Source organism: Protomyces lactucae-debilis, assembly GCF_002105105.1.
Source record: "Protomyces lactucae-debilis strain 12-1054 chromosome Unknown BCR37scaffold_10, whole genome shotgun sequence".
Taxonomy (NCBI): domain Eukaryota; kingdom Fungi; phylum Ascomycota; class Taphrinomycetes; order Taphrinales; family Protomycetaceae; genus Protomyces; species Protomyces lactucae-debilis.
In genome coordinates, this window is record NW_024468002.1 from 371,588 (window position 1) to 390,854 (window position 19,267).

A 19,267-nucleotide genomic window follows, 5' to 3' on the forward strand; every position below is an offset into this window, starting at 1 on the left:
TCCTGGCGACGGCGACCACTCGACAGCATCAGCACCGCGCCCATAGTAGCTCATTACGCCCAACATGTCGAACCAGGTATGCACATCTACAGCGCACGAGCCATGCCGAACGACCATGCTGACCCTGCTTGTTTAGATTATCAGCAAAAAGCGCAAGTTCATCGCCGACGGTGTGTTCTATGCCGAACTCAACCAGTTCTTCACCTCTGAGCTCGCAGAGGAAGGTTACTCCGGCACTGAGGTCCGCGTGACTCCTGCACGTACAGAGATTATCATCCGTGCCACCCACACCCAAGAGGTGCTCGGAGAGAAGGGTCGTCGTATCCGCGAATTGACAGCTTTGGTGCAGAAGCGTTTCAAGTTCCCAGAGAACACTGTTGAGCTGTACGCCGAGAAGGTCCAGAACCGTGGTCTCTGCGCTGTTGCTCAATGCGAGTCTCTCCGTTACAAGCTCCTTGCTGGTCTTGCTGTTCGTCGTGCCGCTTACGGTGTCGTCCGTTTCATCATGGAGTCTGGTGCCAAGGGTTGTGAGGTTGTCATCTCTGGTAAGCTGCGTGCTGCGCGTGCCAAGTCTATGAAGTTCATTGATGGATTCATGATTCACTCTGGTCAGCCAGTCAACGACTTTATCGACACAGCGACCAGGCACGTGCTCCTTAGGCAAGGTGTTCTCGGTGTGAAGGTTAAGATTATGAAGGGATCTGACCCAGAGGGTCGTGCAGGTGTCAACAAGATTCTGCCTGATGCCGTGACTATCATCGAGCCCAAGCCAGAGAAGTCGATTGAGTCGCCTTACACTGATGACCAGCGGCCAGAGGCACAGGTCCAGGCGCAGCAACAGCAACAGCAGCAGCAGCAGCCGCAGGAGGGTGACGAGTCCGCCGCTCAAGTCGTTGCTCAGTAATTGCATCTCATCTGTCTAGCGTAGCTCAGAATCCTATTCATCTTGACTGACTTCATTGACTCCGTTGACTGGACCATCAAAAATTTGTGGTCTAATGCCGTACCACTACATCTCGACACAAATGTCGAGACTAATTGCGCTTCTTGACATGCGACGATGACAGTAGCTGCCTAGTTCTCTTCTACTTCTGTATTCATGGCCAAACCATTCCTATTTGCACTGCGCTCAAACGAGAAATTCATCATCTTCACCTGCTCGATCGCTGTCTTTACTGATCTCGCACTCTACGGCATTCTTGTCCCTGTTCTCCCATTTGCGCTCGAAACACGCTACAGTATCGCAGCAGACTCTGTGCAGTTGAAAGTATCTGGTTCACTCGCAGCCTATGCTGCCGGTCTCCTTGCCTTTTGTGGGCCAGTCGGTTGGCTCTCCGACAAGACATCCTCGCGTCGCCCTTTGTTCCTCCTAGGCCTGATTGCGCTGGTTGCTGCAACATTGATGTTGATGCTCAGCCGTAGCTTTGCACTACTCATTGCAGCGCGCATTTTACAAGGTGCAAGTGCAGCTGTCGTCTGGGTTGTTTGTCTTGCCCTGCTGGTAGACACAGTTGGCCATGAACGGATCGGTCAAACGATGGGCATTGTTTCTATTTCACTTGCTCTAGCACTGGGTATCTCTCCGTTGATTGGAGGTGCTCTCTATGAAGCTGCTGGTTACTACAGCGTCTATTACTTTTCTTTTGGCTTGTTGGCGCTCGACATCTTCCTGCGACTCGTCATGATTGAAAAGCCTCGTATCAATACAACATTGCAAGAACCCACGGAAGGACAGATCATCCAGCCTGTGGCCAGACGGAAGAGTCGAGTACCGACCTTGCTCAAGCTGCTCAAATATCCAAGATTACTCGTTGGTTGCTGGATTGGTCTGGTGGCTGCCATCATCTTTACTGCCTTCGACACCGTTCTACCACTCGAACTCCTCGACCTCTTTGGATTTGATGCATTACAATCAGGTGCCATGTTTTGCTGTCTTGTACTACCAACAGTCATCGCAGCACCCATCGCTGGATGGTGGATCGATAAACGAGGGCCAAAAATCATTACACTTATTGGTATCCTCCTTGAAATTGTCTTTCTGGTGCTGCTTCGATTGCCAAACAAGACGTCTCCAAGGACAGGACAGCTTGTTCTGTTTGTGGTTATCCTGTGTTTAAATGGCCTCGCTTGCAATCTGTTCATTCCATCCTCCTTGGTGGAAATTGCCCTTGTAGTGGAGGAGGAAGAACGACGCAATCCTGGTCAATTTGGTAAAGGTGGTGCGTATGCACAAGCTTATGCGCTCTACAACATCTCCTTCAGTCTCGGGACGTTGATTGGACCCTTGGCTGCTGCAGCCTTGCGAGAAAGATATGGATTTGGGACCATGTGTTGGGTGCTGAGCCTCTTTTGCGTGGTGAGTCTGCCTGTCACATTCTTATACTGTGGAGGTGACTGGAGAACACGCATGTGGTCAGCAACTCGTGTCGCAATGGAAGTTCCTCCAGAGACGGCATCATCGTTAGCAACGCAGGTGGACGTTCAGCTTGAGTCGAAGCGGTAGTACTTCTCGAGATGCAATTTGATTCATGGCTGGGAAGCACAGTTTCTATGCATCAAACTCTTTTCGCCAAGCTGCATTATCTGCCCGAGCCTTGAATCACTCCTACCGCTTCATCTAGATACGGCACTGAGAAGCACTTGCTATGCTAGCCTTTGCTTGGAATATTGATCTGGTGGCCAGCAGAGGGTCGATATTGCACGACATCTTTTAATTTGTAGCGAATGCGAACATCTCTCTACAACACCACCATGTGATGCAAGCGTCCAAGCTACTGCGAAACAAGCAGCTACAGCTCCAACAAGCTTCTCTCTCCCCTCAAGATCCACATCCAAAGCTCGGAACATGTCATCGAGCGCTTGTGACAGATATTGCTGGCCCTGCATCGACGCTACCAACGAGACAAACACTAGCCTATACAGAGATGCTTGCATATCTCATGCTTCCTAGTGATGTTGAGACACAAGCAGTGATCATTGACTCACTTGGTACAACGCAGCCTCAAGCACTTGCAACACATATCACCGCGTCGCTTGAGGGGAAGCCAAATGGCAAAGAGGTTGCTACCAAGTTGCTAGATCGGATACAGTTGACTCGAGTCTTTAATGCACATGGCCTTGCAGAAACGCTTCAAGAGATGCTCGATGCCCTGGTAGAAGCGTCTGATGAGCAGAACCGGCAGCAGGGAAGGATCGGGTTCCTGCTCATCAGCAATATCACGAACCCACTGTCCCTGCTCATCCAACGTTCTGCCGGAATACAAGGACCCGAGGCGACAAGAGGCACCGGCAATGCAACGGAGGGACATGCATTCCTTGTACAAATCATGCGGCAATTGAGATGGATGGCGCATACATTTGGCGTGACGGTATTGCTCCTCAACAACACCGTTCGTGCCGTATCAACACCCTTGGTACAGCCTGACCAAGTCGGTGGACGTCAAAGACGCGCAGGCTTTGATGGGAGTGCATTCAGTGATATTTCATATCAGCCTGCTTTGGGCAAGACCTGGCCGCATCTTGTGGATGTACAGCTCCTTGTCCACCCAACGGGCGAGATTGATGCTTCCTTCCAGGCAGAAGGCAAGGGCTACATTGTCGAATGCATCAAGTCATGCATCGGTGGCGTTGGCGACTGGCATCTTATTTGAAAGTGGTGAAGCGGGTCGGAAGCAGAGTAGGCTATATAGGTAATACATGAATGTATGAAAAGGACGCAAAAAAAGAAGGCGTAGAGAAGAGCATGTCATGACATTACTCAGCCACTTGAGTCTGTTCAGCACCTTGCTGTTGGTGCTGAGCGCGTCTCTCCTTCTCCCTCTCCAATTGCTCATAAATCAACTGCAATGCACGCGCATTACCTTCCTTTGTACCAGACAATGTGAATTGCCTCTCACCAGCTTCATCATGTTCTTTTGCAATAGCAATCCGTGATCCACTCTGCCTGCGAATCTCAGTGATTTTCGTACCACCTTTACCAATCACACAACCTACCATCTCAGCAGGGATACTGACCGTTTGCGAGGTGAACGACGGGTCACTTGCATCCAAACGGTTGAAGTCAGCAGAAGGTGTTTCGCCACTACCAGTCATACCGGCAGCTGCATCACGACCGCCATAGTTGGAACGGCCACCAAAGGAAGGGAGGCCGCCACGGTGAGAACGAAGGTAGTTACCAGGAATACCCGCTGCTGGTACCACACCATTCGCAGCCGTTGGCGCAACGACCGTACTGGTGGGTGAGATACGGACGGATGGGTTGTAGAGGACTGTTCCAACGCCACGCTCCCAATCATCCACAAGACACTTGCCGATTTCCCAAATTGCCTTTTGCACACTCGCGAGTTCGCCAGTCACTTCGACGATACGTTCTTGTGATTGTGGGAGCATCTCCTTGGATGCAGCCATGCGTACACCAGAGGAATCCTGGATCGCCTTGATTTTAGCACCTTGACGACCAATCAATGAACCCATCAGGTTATGCGAGACAAGCAGCCTGATGGTGGCATGCAGTGGGTTCTGCTGTTGCTGTCCACCAGGTCCATGCAAGCTACCCAGTGCAATTGGATGACCATCACTACCCAACACGGGGTTTTCAAGGAAGGTTTGAGCAATGAGGGTATACGCTTGCGTCACAGCAGGTAAAGCACCGGTAATAGTGAGGACGCGATCATGTACGCCTGGCACGACTTTTGACACACCGGCCTTGACGCCAGTCAAGTCACGCAAGTCAGCGACATTCTTCCCGGCTTTGCCAATAATAATGCCTGCTTCCTTGGTTGAAACGAGTGCACGTAGTGTGAGTTGTGCATCGGTGTAGGATACTTCAGACGCGTTATCGTCTGCGTGCTGAGAGGAGGAGGTGGGTTGCGTGTCTGTTGGTTGCTGAACAGTGGATTGTTCTGATCCCGGGGTTTCTTGCTTTGTTTCCTTGGCTGGCTCTGGTGTTGAAGAACCAAGACTGATGCCTGTGAGACGCTGGACGGTATCGGCTACAGACATGGAATGAGATCGGGGAGGTTTTCTTTTTGGTGGAGGGGGTGAGTGGGTAGTATGAAGAGGGCTGGGGTTGGTGGAGAAGAGGGAAGGACGCGTAGAATGGGGAGGAGGGGTGTAGGCGTAGTGAGAGGAAGGGGAGGGTTGGTGATGGTGGTGGTGGTCGTAGCTTGTTCTCTGGCAAAATTTCGCTGGAGAGAAGACAAAAGACAGCCAGGAACAAGGACACGACTGGCATCACACATTTGTATTTACGAAAAGGAGAAGTCTTCCAGCAGGGAGCTTCATTCTGCCATACTTAAACAGCAAGCATCGCCCTGTTGGCAAAGTACTTGACATCAGAATCCGCATCAGCACTCAACCGCTCCAACGAACCCCTGATTTGATCCTGAAGCAACTGCCTACCCTCAGGTGTCTCCTTGAGGACCGGTGCCAATGCTTCAAATGCCTTGGCCACATTAAACCTGATGTTTGGAATCCTATCATTGACGAGCTGTGCCAAGGTCGGTTGAATGGCGCCCTGAATGACTTCCAAGTTGACAACGGGTGCGAGTGTAATGATGGCAAAGATGGTCGTCATGCGGTACAAGTAATTGGCATGGTCGCCCATTGCAAGGACTTTAGGAATGATGGTCTCCTTTGCCCAATCCACACCAAATACTTCCGTCAACTTGCGTAGATTCACGGTCGCTGCCTCGCGAATGGAAAAGACAGAGTCTCCTAACCACGACATGCACAATGCACTCAGCTCCTTGTTGAAGAAGTCAACACCCAGCTGACCGGCAAGGAGTGGCGTATACTCAATAATGGCCAGTCTGATACGCCACTGCTTATCCTCAGCAAGCTTCACAATTGCAGGCAATAAACTTTGACTGAGCAACTCAATGCCAATCACCTGGTTGACTTGTTCGAGTTGTGAGATGATGTTGAGTCGTACGTCCGGGTACTCATCCTTGAGCATTTGCAAAAACATGGGCAACAGGTACTGAATGGTTGCTTCTTTACCCATGATGGGTGCAAGTGAGGAAATCTGCTTACCCCACGCAGCCCGAACATACTGCGAGGAATCCGTGATGAGATCCTTGACAACCGGCAAGATGGGATCCAGGATCGTCTCCGTGGGCACCAACTTGCAAAATCCACTGATTTGCCCAGCAATGGCCGTCCTGACTTCTGCCTCTGAATCACGCAATAGCTGCAAGAAGGCAGGAACGAGATCGGTTGCAACAAAGGAAGTACCAAAGGCTTCAGACAACTTGATGAAGTGGTCTGCCACCATGTATCGTACACGCCAACTCTTGTCTGTATACAATGTCTTGAGAATAGGTAAAGCACGTCGACGTGTCTCTTCCTCTGCTTTGAGTGATTGAGCCACGGCAATCAATGCTTCTACCGTCAATAAACGCACAGAATCTTGATCATCCGCTGAGAGTGTTTGTAGCTGAGGAATCGCTTCCTCCACCACCACCGATGTCTCCATCTCTGCAATCAATTTTGCCAAATTTGAGGCAGCAGCACGACGGACCATGGGGGTATCATCATTACACAAGCCATTGAAGAGTGTTCGTAGCTTTTCGCGATTCGTTGCATCAGACTTTTGATAGCCAGAGGCGAATAGACCAGCGGCTGAACTACGCGAGGTGAACCAATCACCTGTTGCGAGGCGTTCAATGAGTGGGATGTAGTGTTGCTTGACTTGTTCCTCTGAGAGTGCTTGAGAGATGGTATCAAGTGATTCAACGGCCTTGTCACGAACGAGTGTTTCTTCAACAGCAGCGAGATGTGCAAGGGGTGCGAGTAAGCAGTGCGCAAATGGTGGACCACCAACAAATGCAGTGAACCCGCCTAGCTCACCAGCAAGGGCTTGAAGGACTTCATCTTCATCATCGAGGGATTCATCAAGGAACGGAACGAGTTCGTCGCGTGTTCGAGCATGGCCAAGTGCTAGGGCGATGGTGGAGAGTCGACGAATGGCATTCAGCCGGAGCGTGACGTCTTCGTGCTTCATCTTTTGACGGGTTAGCGACTGTGACGATGCGTTTGTAGCAGGAGAAGGTCTGCGCGGGGACATACCTCATCGATGAGCACTGCGATGGGGTAGAGCTCTTTAGACATGGCTGTACCTAGCTGGTGCGTCGAGTGGTTGCTGCTGTTGCTTGTGGTTGAAGCAGGTTCGGCTAAATTGACTACTCAGCATTGAGCAAGCAGTATTGACAACTCAGCTCAATCTACAGAGCAGAGCAGGAGCAGGAGATCAATTGGAGCAAGTTGCTACGTAGATGAAGAGCTAGATGTCTGTGTTGTAGATCAAGTGACTTGCAGTGACTTGCAGATTAACACCGGACATGGCTCAAGCCTTGCCCAGCTCAGGGAAGGCAGACTCATCCATCACCGGCGCAGCAGACGACTGAGGCCTCGAGCTGGCACCACCACGCGCACCACCACGTCCACGACCCTCACCACGTCCACGACCCTCACCACGTCCACGACCACCCCGCGCACCACCGCGGCCACCGCCACGACCGCCCTCAGGCCTTGAAGCAACCGGTGGAGCACTGAATCGTTGCTCAATAGCAACAAATTCCTTCTGCTTGCGTTCCTTCTTGTCTTGCTGCTTTTGTTTTTGAGTGCCGGTGAAGTAGGCTTCATTGTTGTCCTTCTCAAAGGCAGTGGTGTTGGACCACTTGTCCTCCGTACCTTCATTGGCGGCACGCGGCTGTGGTGCAGCTGGGACGTTGGAGGTCTTGGACTTGAGGTATTCCTCATACGACATGGTGTTGTCCTCTTCCTCAACAGGTGCAGCAGCAGGTTCCTCGGCATTCGGGTCTTTAGGACCCAGAGCAGCTGCTTCTTCACCTTCAGCGGCTTGTTGAGCTTCAGCTTCATTACCCCAAGCTTGTTCAGTGGCTTTAGGGGTATCGGTCTTGCCTGTAGCATTACGCCTATCGAATTCACGACCACGGCCACCACGACCACCACGGCTACCACCACGACCGCCGCGTGCAGGAGCATCGCCATCGATTGGTTTTGCGGCATTCGCATCATGTCCCACTGATTTATCCTTGGCAAAGGCCTCGTTATCATTACGAGGACCACGACCGCCAGGGCCATTGTTACGGCCACCACGAGCACCCGTGGAGGCTTGTTGCTGACCCTCACGACGTTGCTCACCGGCAGACGAACGAGTCGGGTCACGCTTCTTTGAGGTGGTTTGCTTTGCTGTGATTTCCTTTGGTGTTTGCTTCACCGAGACCCCAGCTGTTTGTTGTGCGGCTGGTTTTGCCTGTTGTTGGGGTTGCTCATTGTCACCGTCTTCGTTGAGCAACGCAAATGGATTGCGAGTTGCACTCGACATTGGAAGAGGAGGCGATGAAGGGGACTTTGATGTTGAAGTGAGAGGGTGGAAGTGGGCAGCCATCGAGCGTGTCTCGTCGTCGGGAGTTGGCCTAACCCTGGCTCAAGTCGGTCTTGCTGCTTCAACGTGTGCTCTGGGAGAATGGAGGCTGTAGTAGATGTTTCTACAATGCACTGCTACCTGCTGCACTGCCTGCCATCCTATCTATCCATCTAACCATCTATATCTATCCATCTACACTCTTTCTTCCCATTTGCAAGTCACGCAAGCCAGACTGCGCACCTGGGTGTGCACAACTCCAGATGGGACACAGGCAGACTCAGCGGGACAGGGCCAGGCAGTGATGGGGCAGGATCAGGTGGATGCAGACGAGCAGGAGCAGTGGCATTGTGATTAGAGGGACTGACTTGTATAGCACGACTTGGCGGATATGCCAGGAGACGCGATGGGCAATAGTCGATATTGAAGCAGGTCTTGTCTTGTCTTGTTCTGGCTTGGCTTGGCTTGGCAGTCAATCGATTAGCCCATATAGAAGAGCAGATTGGCAGATGCTATGAGGTCAAGGCCGTATTGCATAGAAGAAGAGAGCAGCTCGATGGTGATGTGTTCCCCCTCACTGCGCCCAAACCTGAAACAACCAAACCACCACACACAGCCAGCACACCATACACAACACCGACTACCCAGACACAGCCCAAACGCACACACGACGCAATCACGCAAGACCCAAACAGGAGTCCAGTCACAACACACACACTACATCTCATCGACCGCGACAGATGGTTGAATTACGAGACAACAACCCATTCCGCGACGCGGCCTTCAAATCACCCGCCACCACAACCTATGCAGCAGGCAGTGCGATGCCTAGCAGTAACAGACAGCAACAGGGACGCAATCCATTCCTCGACCAGCCGGAAGCGCGTTCACCCCAACAACAGCATCGATCGACTCCATCGCGCGGCCTTGTTGATTCACGAAAAGATCAACCTCTTGCTCCGACGAGTTCACGACGACGTGATCCGACTGCTGGTACGAGTACGACGCATGCATCAGGTGCGCGCTCAAGTCGATCTACGCGTCATGAGGAAAAGGGCCCCTCTTCACTGTCTGGGAGTGGTAAACATAGCCACGGCGCTACACCTTCCATGTCGACAACCACGCATGCTGAACGTCCGCGTCGTCCACGATCTGTGAGTGAGACGAGTGCGCAGGATCTTCAAAAAGAACGCGCTGAGCGAGATCGGCGACGTGGGAAAGCATCCACCATGCCCATGAGTAGTGGTTCAGGTGATTCAAAGGAAAAAGAAAAGGAAAAAACACGGAGACGGAAGCATCTCGATAAAATTGATATGTTGGATGTCACTGGCTTATCGATTGCTGGTGGTTTCCATCATGATGGACCCTTTGACGCCTGTAACCCGTCTCGCAACAAGAATGCCAAAAAAGCACCCGTATTGGCATTTGCCAAGGACTCAACAGCCATGTCCATGTCTGCCGGTCCACACGTACCACCAGTCTATTTCGGTGATCATGTCAATAATGCTGAATCCTTCAACGACTATGGCGGTACGAATGCACATGCCCTTGCATCGGGCAAGATGCGACCAGCGCCAGCATTACGATCTAGCTCGTTCGACCCAACCATCAAGGTCGATCCTATTCATGGCTATGAAACAACCGGTTTGGGAACTTCTACCTTTCTCGAAGGTGCACCAGCAAGTCGTGCAGCAATGATGGCTCGTACACATTCCGATTCCGGCAATATCAACGTCGACGCTGGTGAGGGAAGTGCTGGACGTCCGCGCGCAACTTCAGATCACGCATCAGGACTCGGTAGGAAGAAGAGTGTCATTCAACGCATTCGAGGCGCTTACAAAACACGTCAAGAAAGTGGTGGTATTGGTGCTGGGCCTTCTTCTACTGGGCCACCGGGTGCTGGGACGCCTTCTGATCGAGGAACGAGTTCACCTCCTGCATACGCAAGTATTCCTGGTGCGCAACAGACTGAATATTTTGACATGAAGGGACCTGTAGCAACGGGTTCATCCACCGCATCCCCATCACACACGGGTCCACCACTTCGCAAGATCCATTCAGACTTGCAAGATGCGCCTGGATATTCAGATCTTGAGGAAGAAGATGAAGTAGCGGCGAGTTCGGCGCATGGTAGTGATCCTACTGCTTCATTGAGCCCGCTGTATCGGCCTGCGAGTAAGACGGATTCGGCGAATGGTCAAGCTGGACCTGGCTTGCTTGGACGCGTGAGATCGCTTCGTGTCGGTGGCGGTAAGCGTAGGGAATGAAAATGCCATCATTGTCACTCACTGGTTCTTGTCTGTTGCATATTTTTTTTGTGTTGAGACCCATATGTTGGGGCCTTTGTGTATCAAGCTCTCTTTAGTAGCAACAACGACTGCAGCAACTATGCAGTCCATCTGAGCTCCGTCTCTGCCAAGGTCGCAAGTCGCAGCCCTTGAATGCTGAGTCTATTTGTGTGTGCTTCGCCTCCGGAAAATGGCTCAGCTTTGCTCGTTTTCCTTGGCGTTGTTGCAGTACGATTAAAGTTCTGCCGATGCACCATGACGGCCCCTATTATTAGGCAAGTACACTTCTTATATAACAAGGTCGCAGGCTGCTTCATAGACTTATTGTCTATCTCTACTCACTGCTCCGTCTGCCGTCTTGGCTCGCAACAAACTTGTTGGGGCTGAAACACACATACCCCTGAACATTACACGTCTTCAACCCCTTCACGGAACGACTCGCTTTACTCGGACATCCACATCTTGAGACACCCATCAAGCATGACATCTACGACGATGCCGAAAGACATGGCCCTGCCAGCCGTCCCAGCGCCTCTCTACACACAAGGCCCAATCATGTCCGCACACTCACCAGCAACAAACAAGCAAAACACGACACACGACGACGAAGACAAGGAAGCAGACGTGGCGAGGTTGCGTGGTGGATGCTGTATCTGTACGTCCATTGATGCACTCTGTGATATCGTCACGAGTATTGTGTGTTGTCCTTGTAAAGCACTGAGTGGATGTTGCTGCTGTTGAAAAAGGTGCACTAGCAAGCACACCTGGTGTGATTTACGGTTTTTGTTGGTTGTACTTACAGCTCGATCACGGCGCAATGGTCGGCGTCGAAGCTGATGCAATCTATGGTTGTGTCGACGATGAGGGGAGTCCGATCGTCACGTTCGAAGCCATTTACGTTTCCACATATGTCCATTCTGGCAATGCAATCTTTATGAAATAAGTCTGCTGATACCCTTTACCATATCTGTCGCGTCAGGCGTTGCAATCCTTATGACTTATGATTCAGTCGCTGATACTGATATGCCGTGTGTGTCCATCTCTGTGATGCTGCTTCGGCTCCACTGATTTGATTTGATTTTGCAGATGTGAATCTGGTGGCTGGACACTGGACACTCACCCTGCAACGACATGCACAGGACAACTCAGCTAGTTAGCTAGAGACTCTACTTACTCTCGTTTGGCTGCTCTTATCACACTGCATCGGCTGCTTACTCTGCTCGAGCTACAATAGACTGTGCTAAGTCAACTTTCTACAACGACACTCTCAACAAAATTCAGTACTGCTGCACCAGGCTCACCTGAAGCTGGACAGAGCAGCAGACTGCTAGATGACTCCCTTTGAGCTTGCCTCGCTTCATTCTCTGGCCCCTCATGGTAAGAAACACCGCTCACAATCAATCTAGCATGACAAACTCATGTGTATACCAAAATACTTGTAAATGGAGCCTTGTCCAGTAGAGCCACACTCCTTATGGCCAACAAATGAGCTATCATGCGAGGATTTGATGAAATGTTGATTATTTGTACAGGGCTAACGAGCTTTCCCACAGCCGATATTGAGGCCATTCATGCCAAACGAGAAATCAAACGCAAAGCAGATGAAGCAAATGTTCGTGTGCAGCTCAAGGAGCTTGAACTGCTGTTGGAGAAGGAAGTAGAGACCAAGGCAGATTTGGTTGCTCGACTTGAAGAGATTGAGCGGCTGAGACTGGAAACGATGTCTGAATTGCGAGCATTGAAGCGCGCTGGACGATGAGACCCAACAAGAATAGCCTCGCTAATCACAAAGGTGCATGCTTCATGATGCGTCCATCATGCTGCGCGTGACCAGTCAGCAGACTCGACACATCGCAAACAAATATGGAGAACGTTGTTTTGCGAGGAGATCCTGGTCTGCCGAGGCTTCATGCATGAGCACGTTCTCTGGCGTCCTCGTGCGCTGTACGCAGCATTGGATTTGCCATTTCCAATCAGTCTACAGTGTCTGCTAGCTCTGAACTGTGCATGTCAGTGGCTCTAGTCCCTGTTCAGGGGTCCTTGTTGCCATGCGACTGGTCCTGGTCGACAAGTGAGCCAGCAAAGACAAGGAAATGATCAATCTCTGACGACGCACAACAAAGGACTCAGGAGACATCAGACCAAGCGCGCATCCACAAAGCATTGCTGGCAGGTTCTATAAGAGGAACCCACCCTCTGCCCCTTCCATCCTCTGAAACGCCCGTCTGTCTCATAAGTATCCCTACCTCCGACATCCAGGTCACCAGCACACAAACACAAAGCGCATCGATAAGTGATCCTGCAGGCACGATGAGCGACGCAGCCAGACGTCCCACTGCTCAGAGCCAGCATTCCATCGCCAGTATGCACACGGATCACGGTCGCCGCAACGCAGCACCCGCACCACGACCCGCACACACACTCTGTACCGCCTATGGTGTCTTTGGTCTGCCACGCGAAGCATCTGAATGGCAATCCGTCGCCTCTCGCGTCACCCACCAGCGCGATGCCGTCAAGACCTTCTACAAACCAGTCATGCTCGGTTCCTCACCCAAGGATAAGAGCGACCACCCAGAGTTCCAGAAACTCCTGCATGCTGCTATGCGCGCTTGCTTGCCCAAGGACATTGAGATCTTTATGGGAGAGGTGCAGCCAACGTGCAATAACCACTCGTTTGTGTTGCAGCAGAGCTCCACATCAACGAGCTACGGTGTGTGCTTGCAAGTCTGGTCTAAAGCAGACTCGAAGCGTGCGCGTACTATCGCTGAGTTGCGCACCAAGGAAGAACGTCGCGAGGTGTCCCCTACTGAAACGTTTTGGATCCCTTACGTTGTATGTCCTCTTTCAAGTTGTTGATTGTGCTTACTAACCTGCTAGCTCTGTTTCCTGTCTCCTTATCCACTCTTCTCACTGCTCGGCTCGTACTTGCGCGCCATGTGGGTCCACTGGAGCAAGTCATCCAACCTCTTCCACGCGGAAGAAGTCAGTCGTATCCTAGGCTTTCCTGCACCACGCCTCCAAGACCTCGTCAGGATCGACATGCGTGACTATGCACTGACCTACCAATTCCCAGTATCCTCTGATGCTTTCCAGAACTTTGACTTGTGGCCACTCTTCCAGTGCTTGTCGGTTCCCAACATTGTTGGTATTCTCGAAACGGCCTTGTCGCCACAGGGACGTATCATCTTCACATCGGATCACTTGGCCATCCTCAACATTGCCGCTGAGACGGTTCGTTTTTGTTGTCGTGCACAAGGATGGTCTGGCTTATACGTGCCTGTTGCTCATTGGTCAAACGTCGCTACTCTCGTTGCTGAAGAAGGACCCTATATTATCGGTGTCCCTGCAGAATGCAAGACCTTACTCATGCCACCGAGCGACGCGCTACTTGTTGATTTGGACCGTGGCTTTGTGCAAACCTCTGCACCGCCCGTCTTATTCACAAAGTCATCGAGTAGACAAAAGTTTATTGCTCGATTGTCTGCTGCGATTGGGTTTATTGAGCAGCACGGCGTTCCTTCGCACTTGACGGAATCCTATGCACATAATCAATTGACCCCTGAAGGTGGCGTTGTTGCCATCACGGGCAAGATTGAAGTGGTGCAAGACCCAACGTGGTGGAAGCAAGAGCAAGTCTTGTTCGAGATTGATCGTGTTGCCACAAAACTTGCAAAGAATCGTGGTTTGGCTGCCGTGTTGAAGGGATCTCAAAAGAAGCCTGCCACTACCAAAGTATTGAGCAAGACGTTGCAGGAACTGAGTCGTGAGAAGAACACGAATGCGCGTGAGGTGGCTGAAGCATGGCAGTCTTACTGTGCGCTCAAGACACGTATGACGGTGGAAGTGACAAAGTTGACCAAGCGGAATGATTTCCTTGTTGGTGAACTCGGTACGTGGAAGGCTCAATTCGAAAAGTTCCAGGGAATTGCCGAGGAATTGACGAAGCAGTCGTTGGAGCTCAAGACCAAGATTGATCACTACAAGCTCGAGAACCGCAAGTTGACGCTCGTCATTCAGGAACGCGCACTTGAAGCACGAAAGCAGGCTGAAGTGCTTGCTCGAACGGAACAAGAGCGCGATGCTGTGATTGCAGACAACAAGCGCATGTCGGAAGAGCTTCTCAAGGAGAAACAACACTTGAAGGAGAAGATGCGACAGATGAAGACGGAGAATGACTTGTTGATGAAGCAGCGCAATGAGATTGAACAAGTCTTGTTGGGCTTGCGCGAGCTTATTTCTGAGCAACCCAAACAGCTTGAGCAGATTCTCGAGCGCAAGGAACCTGGGCAAGCTCAAGACACGCCAGAGCAGGCTTCCGTCAACGAGACTGCGCCTGCTGCAACAACAACCAAGGAAGTTCAGTCGAAGCGCTGGTCTACCATTTCCGTGTCCGACTCGGCAGATGCCCTTGTCCGTGAAAAGACCTCGGAAATTTCAGCTCTCCTCAATAAGATGACCTCGCAGTGCCTATCTGCCATCGACGCCATCAACGAACGTGACGATAAGTCTCTGCGCAGTCTTGCAGATTGTCAGACGCGTGACTCCACAACACACACCTCCTTGCCAGAATTGGCCAGATCCATCTCCACCATGTCGTCCAACCGAGACTCCATGCTTCGATCCAGCGAATCTGGTCACTCGGCTGCTGCTGGCAAGCTTCGCGATATCGTTGAAGTGGTGTCTGATCATGCTTCAGATGCAACGAGCGTCATGTCGTCTGAAGTGGATGCGCGTTTCTCTAGTGTCGTCAGTTTGCATGGCAATGAAACGCAAACGGATCAGTTCAAGGTGCACAAGACAACACAGATGGACGTCCTCAGCACCAAGAGTGGCAGCGAGCGTGGCCTCGTGAGGCAAAAAGTCTCCCTCACCTCAGTACGTCCTGGTGAGCCCGGCAAATCCTTCATCTCCGCAGACACTATCGTGTAGGTGGTAAACCATCCCAACAACCCCTTTAGACTTTTTTCGCATTTTGCTTCTCAACATGGCTCAGTTTAGTTCATCTTCCTTAAGTCCTTTTGTACGACAAGATACAAGCTTTTGCTTTTGGTAAAATTCAATCGAATTCAATGAGCTACATGATTGTTAAATAGATCTTGGCACATCAGTGAACCTTTACTCGTTCAAATTGAGGCGCACTTCAAGCGCCAGAACTAATGGCAAGTTTCCCACCATGACCAAATCCAGGTCCTGGTGTGATCAGCGCAGGTCCATTGAAGCCACGTTCGCCACGCACATTCCCTTGCGGTAGCGCAGGACTTGGTCCACCAGACGACAAGGAGCGTGCAGCAGGAGTCATACTCGTCACAGCTGTAGTCAACTTTTCATGCTGATCAAAGGCAAGTGTGATTTTGACGGGGATCTCCGCTTGCCAGCGTTCTCGAGCATGAGTTTGCCCCGGCATAGCAGGTTCGCCGTAACTACCGGGTTTGTTCTTGCCACCGCCACCCCATGCGGATAAGGAGTGCCGCCAATGCCAGAATGTCTTGCTGAGAGTATTATTACCACTGCCATTCGCTCCACCTGCCACATTCTGCGCATGGAAGGGGAATAGTTCAATCTCAAGCTGATGCAGAATCTCCAAAAATGGATTCCCATCTGACATGGGTTGCAACAAGGCAGATTGTTCAGGGAGTGCAATATAGAGGTACTGGTCTTTGCGAGATCCACCCATCATAGCATCCTCAGCACCGGCATCTGATTCGGCTGCCTTTTCAGCGGCATGTTTGGCTTGTGCAGCGGCACCTTGTCCAACATGACGTGAGGCACTTGAGAATCTTCCCTTGGCACCGGGTGTTGCTGACGATTCTGCGGCATTGGCAAAGGCAATAATGCCCGATGCAAGTGTCGCTTTTGATTCACCCAATTTGGCGTTTTTCTTGCTCTGCGAGGTGGGTTTGGCATTATTCGTGTTATGTGCATTAAAAGCACTTTTTGTGGGAGATTCAGGAAAGACGCCTGCAGAAGGCCAATCACTCGTGCCTGCGGTATTCACTTTACCGATATGCGTGCGTTGCGTTAATTTCCACTCTAGCTTTGCAATGGCTGGGAGTTTTGCTTCTGGTGGATGCGGCATGAGTTTGATGTGAATCTTGAATACAGAGTGCTGTTGCCGCGCATAATGGATTTCTTGTGGTACAGAGACATGGAGTGAAATGTCTGGTGTGATGAGAATACCAAAATGATCTTGTGCGTGACCCGTCATGTTGGCCGTTGTAATGCGTCTTGGTAGACGAGAAGGAGAATAGGCTGACTCGGGCGCTGGAATGGAAACCACGAGTTCTTGACTGTACATGCTCGCTTCGCCAGTCTTCTTTCCTGGGATTGGCAAGTTTGCTTGAATTTGCAGAGTATAGTAGATACTACCACCGCCTGGCAACGATAATGATTGTGGCAAATCTTCAGCAACCGGCAAGACAAAGTCAACTCGCGAGTTCTGGTCGTACATAACAAGCGATTGTACGCCTTCTTCTTGTTGCGCAGACGCTCCAGCTGCTACATCCTGTTCTTTAGGCCAGATGCGCGTGAAATGACTGTATAGCAGCTCCATTGTAGGTGTTGCTGAAGCGCGCGCACCAGCCGGTAGGACTTTACGGAAACACTTGAACATCGCAATCACCCTTGTCGCTTGCTGTAGGGGGATAGGCAGGACGGCCGAGCAGCGCAAGTATCGAATCAAGACCGGTTCAGCGGCGCGCTTGAGGGATGGCCGATGAAACTGCTGAGTCGCGTTGAGATTTGTTGCTGATGGTTCTTGCATGCTGTACAAACATTCTGCAGATAGGGCGATGCTCGTCGACCTTGAAGAGACAGAGCCTGCGATAGACCCGCTGACGCCGGATGCGACGCTGGATTTTTTCCGCTTGACTGGGTTCTGCGCAGAGAAGGAGGGCAGCCTGTTGGTTGTTGTTGTTGCGCTCATAGTATGGGTTGTTTGGGCTGATGGTCGCAAACAGCCGCTGGTATGTTGTACAAGACTAAGTAGTGGCGGCAAAGGGACTGTCGGTGCGCGCGATTAGACGGGCCTTGCTACCTGGGTACCCTACTAGAGGATGTGTTGGACAGGAGAGTTGGATATATGCACAGGCCGTTGACTCTTGTTGCTTGTGGTGGTTTTGGGTGGCGGGCGAGAGGAAAGCGAGAGCACCAGCCCCGGACACCCATAACCAGGCTCTAGCATGCATCCAGAGTCATGGCTCATGCGGCGTCCTAAGGCGCCTAGAGGCCTCGACTGTATGCCCACGATGGTCGAAAGGGAAGCCATGTGGAAGCACCTGAAAGCAAACCCCTGCAAGTAGCCTGGCCCGGAATATGTCTCAGTCGTCTTGCACGACGATACCGCCGCAGATTATCCTGGCAAAGGGAAGCGATCAGTCCTTCTTATGAGCAGCAAGTCTGTAGTCTTGCAGTACGATGTTTAGTCTATGAAGGCAGTCGATATTTGAGTGAAATCTGCTCGTCAGTGGCTAAGGTCATCGCTAGCACAGCCTAGCAGCCTGACAAACAAGGCTTGACCTGACAACTTGACAAGTGTCACCCCGTGTCATTGCGTAATGACCGACAGCTCCTCCGGAAATCATGACAAGTTGACAAGATGACAACTGACTGAGCGAGGCCTAGGAGCCCCTGAGACGGAACTTGACTAGGCCTGCTTAAGCTCGCAAGAGTGAAGATGGGCTGCCTGACTATGCATTACTTGGACCTATGCAATTCGTTCAAGACCGCTTCAAACGCTGCATTCGCCCTTTGAGCTTCATCAATCAGAGGCAGGTCTATACATAGAGGCCAGCCGTCTAGTGTCGTCTTAAGGCTTAAGCTCGATCAGCTACGGGGTCTCGGACTTTTTAGCGTCGCATCTGTGCATACATCGGCGCTACGACAGCTAGTTGTGGCCGATCCAACGAGTGTCTAGATCTGGTATCTTTGACAGGAGGTACAGTCTAGACACTTGACAGGCACTTGTCTGACTATATGCAATGTATATCGATGAAGTGTTAATGCTTGGATTCGGTCGATTGTGCGTTCTGCTCAAGCACGTCACTGGCCGCGGATAAGCCCTCACCCGCGGCCGTCCCTTCCAATAGATTTCCCTAGCATTCGATTTAGGAACTCTCCTGCTTTCGCGGTAAGGTTGACCCTGGTTAGTTGCCTCAGCTTGCCTGCTTGTCAGGGTCCTGCAACTCCTGCCAGAAAGAGCTGCTTGACATGATGCGCCGGACGATGGCCAGCAGTCCGCCGGTCGGCCCGGTCGGTAGGTCAGTGCATCTGTCAGCCTGCGCATATGTTAATGATCATTCTGTGGCCTGACATTGACACCACCACATCCTGAGCTGTGCACCCTTCCTCTCCTCGACACTCACATATCTGGCACACTCACTCTCAAGAGTCATTTCTTCTTATTCCGAGGGGACGGACTGTCAGACAACCTCAAATCGCTCAATCGCCGCAGCTGCCTGAGCAGCGCACAGATCTCTCCCTGAGGCTGACGCTTCTCGGCGTTCTCGCTCAATTGCCGTGTGGCCCCTGAACACACATCTAGGTGCGAGTCTGAGTAATCAAGGCCTGTCACGCGGCGACTGCGCAACATATA

General features: G+C 51.6%; 10 protein-coding genes across 10 annotated transcripts; 6 read left to right on the forward strand and 4 right to left on the reverse strand.

The window, feature by feature from the left end:
• Positions 1–36: 36 nt before the first annotated feature.
• Positions 37–904, forward strand: BCR37DRAFT_410105 (ribosomal protein S3; the record flags this gene model as incomplete). The annotated part of the gene is made up of 2 exons (XM_040872171.1): positions 37–76; positions 137–904. The coding sequence occupies exons 1-2, from the start codon at positions 65–67 to the stop codon at positions 902–904; spliced, it is 780 nt and encodes a 259-aa protein (XP_040725203.1). The 5' UTR covers positions 37–64.
• Positions 905–963: 59 nt separating this feature from the next.
• BCR37DRAFT_33176 (major facilitator superfamily domain-containing protein) lies at positions 964–2,630 on the forward strand. Its single transcript, XM_040867035.1, has one exon. It carries the CDS (start codon positions 1,100–1,102, stop codon positions 2,501–2,503), a length of 1,404 nt encoding a protein of 467 aa, XP_040725204.1. The 5' UTR covers positions 964–1,099; the 3' UTR covers positions 2,504–2,630.
• Positions 2,630–3,777, forward strand: BCR37DRAFT_35348 (uncharacterized protein). The gene has a single exon (XM_040868173.1). It carries the CDS (start codon positions 2,757–2,759, stop codon positions 3,648–3,650), a length of 894 nt encoding a protein of 297 aa, XP_040725205.1. The 5' UTR covers positions 2,630–2,756; the 3' UTR covers positions 3,651–3,777.
• On the reverse strand, positions 3,754–5,001 carry BCR37DRAFT_347810 (KH domain RNA-binding protein; the record flags this gene model as incomplete). The annotated part of the gene is made up of 2 exons (XM_040867796.1): positions 3,754–4,549; positions 4,586–5,001. The coding sequence occupies 2 exons, from the start codon at positions 4,999–5,001 to the stop codon at positions 3,754–3,756; spliced, it is 1,212 nt and encodes a 403-aa protein (XP_040725206.1).
• A 292-nt stretch (positions 5,002–5,293) lies between these two features.
• Positions 5,294–7,110, reverse strand: BCR37DRAFT_347783 (armadillo-type protein; the record flags this gene model as incomplete). The annotated part of the gene is made up of 2 exons (XM_040867792.1): positions 5,294–7,003; positions 7,069–7,110. The coding sequence occupies 2 exons, from the start codon at positions 7,108–7,110 to the stop codon at positions 5,294–5,296; spliced, it is 1,752 nt and encodes a 583-aa protein (XP_040725207.1).
• A 208-nt stretch (positions 7,111–7,318) lies between these two features.
• BCR37DRAFT_379995 (uncharacterized protein) lies at positions 7,319–8,368 on the reverse strand. The gene has a single exon (XM_040869396.1). It carries the CDS (start codon positions 8,348–8,350, stop codon positions 7,346–7,348), a length of 1,005 nt encoding a protein of 334 aa, XP_040725208.1. The 5' UTR covers positions 8,351–8,368; the 3' UTR covers positions 7,319–7,345.
• Positions 8,369–9,898: 1,530 nt separating this feature from the next.
• On the forward strand, positions 9,899–10,898 carry BCR37DRAFT_379997 (uncharacterized protein). Its single transcript, XM_040869397.1, has one exon. The coding sequence runs from the start codon at positions 9,952–9,954 to the stop codon at positions 10,654–10,656; it is 705 nt and encodes a 234-aa protein (XP_040725209.1). The 5' UTR covers positions 9,899–9,951; the 3' UTR covers positions 10,657–10,898.
• Positions 10,899–10,968: 70 nt separating this feature from the next.
• Positions 10,969–11,728, forward strand: BCR37DRAFT_379998 (uncharacterized protein). The gene has a single exon (XM_040869398.1). The coding sequence runs from the start codon at positions 11,158–11,160 to the stop codon at positions 11,416–11,418; it is 261 nt and encodes an 86-aa protein (XP_040725210.1). The 5' UTR covers positions 10,969–11,157; the 3' UTR covers positions 11,419–11,728.
• Positions 11,729–12,712: 984 nt separating this feature from the next.
• Positions 12,713–15,712, forward strand: BCR37DRAFT_33184 (AEX-3 domain-containing protein). Its single transcript, XM_040867039.1, has 2 exons — positions 12,713–13,509; positions 13,555–15,712. Exons 1-2 carry the CDS (start codon positions 12,988–12,990, stop codon positions 15,604–15,606), a joined length of 2,574 nt encoding a protein of 857 aa, XP_040725211.1. The 5' UTR covers positions 12,713–12,987; the 3' UTR covers positions 15,607–15,712.
• BCR37DRAFT_36631 (uncharacterized protein) lies at positions 15,712–18,200 on the reverse strand. Its single transcript, XM_040868278.1, has 2 exons — positions 17,724–18,200; positions 15,712–17,676 (listed from the first exon to the last, which is right to left on the reverse strand). Exons 1-2 carry the CDS (start codon positions 17,839–17,841, stop codon positions 15,818–15,820), a joined length of 1,977 nt encoding a protein of 658 aa, XP_040725212.1. The 5' UTR covers positions 17,842–18,200; the 3' UTR covers positions 15,712–15,817.
• Between the last annotated feature and the right edge of the window lie 1,067 nt (positions 18,201–19,267).

Bases quoted from the DNA above. Each gene is read 5' to 3' on its own strand.
- BCR37DRAFT_33176 (XM_040867035.1), top strand. From the start codon at position 1,100: ATGGCCAAACCATTCCTATTTGCACTGCGCTCAAACGAGAAATTCATC.
- BCR37DRAFT_35348 (XM_040868173.1), top strand. From the start codon at position 2,757: ATGCAAGCGTCCAAGCTACTGCGAAACAAGCAGCTACAGCTCCAACAA.
- BCR37DRAFT_379995 (XM_040869396.1), bottom strand. From the start codon at position 8,350: ATGTCGAGTGCAACTCGCAATCCATTTGCGTTGCTCAACGAAGACGGT.
- BCR37DRAFT_379997 (XM_040869397.1), top strand. From the start codon at position 9,952: ATGCGACCAGCGCCAGCATTACGATCTAGCTCGTTCGACCCAACCATC.
- BCR37DRAFT_379998 (XM_040869398.1), top strand. From the start codon at position 11,158: ATGACATCTACGACGATGCCGAAAGACATGGCCCTGCCAGCCGTCCCA.
- BCR37DRAFT_33184 (XM_040867039.1), top strand. From the start codon at position 12,988: ATGAGCGACGCAGCCAGACGTCCCACTGCTCAGAGCCAGCATTCCATC. The intron at 13,510-13,554 runs GTATGTCCTCTT...CTAACCTGCTAG, and splicing joins CGTTTTGGATCCCTTACGTT to CTCTGTTTCCTGTCTCCTTA.
- BCR37DRAFT_36631 (XM_040868278.1), bottom strand. From the start codon at position 17,841: ATGGGTGTCCGGGGCTGGTGCTCTCGCTTTCCTCTCGCCCGCCACCCA. The intron at 17,677-17,723 runs GTAGGGTACCCA...GCGCACCGACAG, and splicing joins CCTGTCCAACACATCCTCTA to TCCCTTTGCCGCCACTACTT.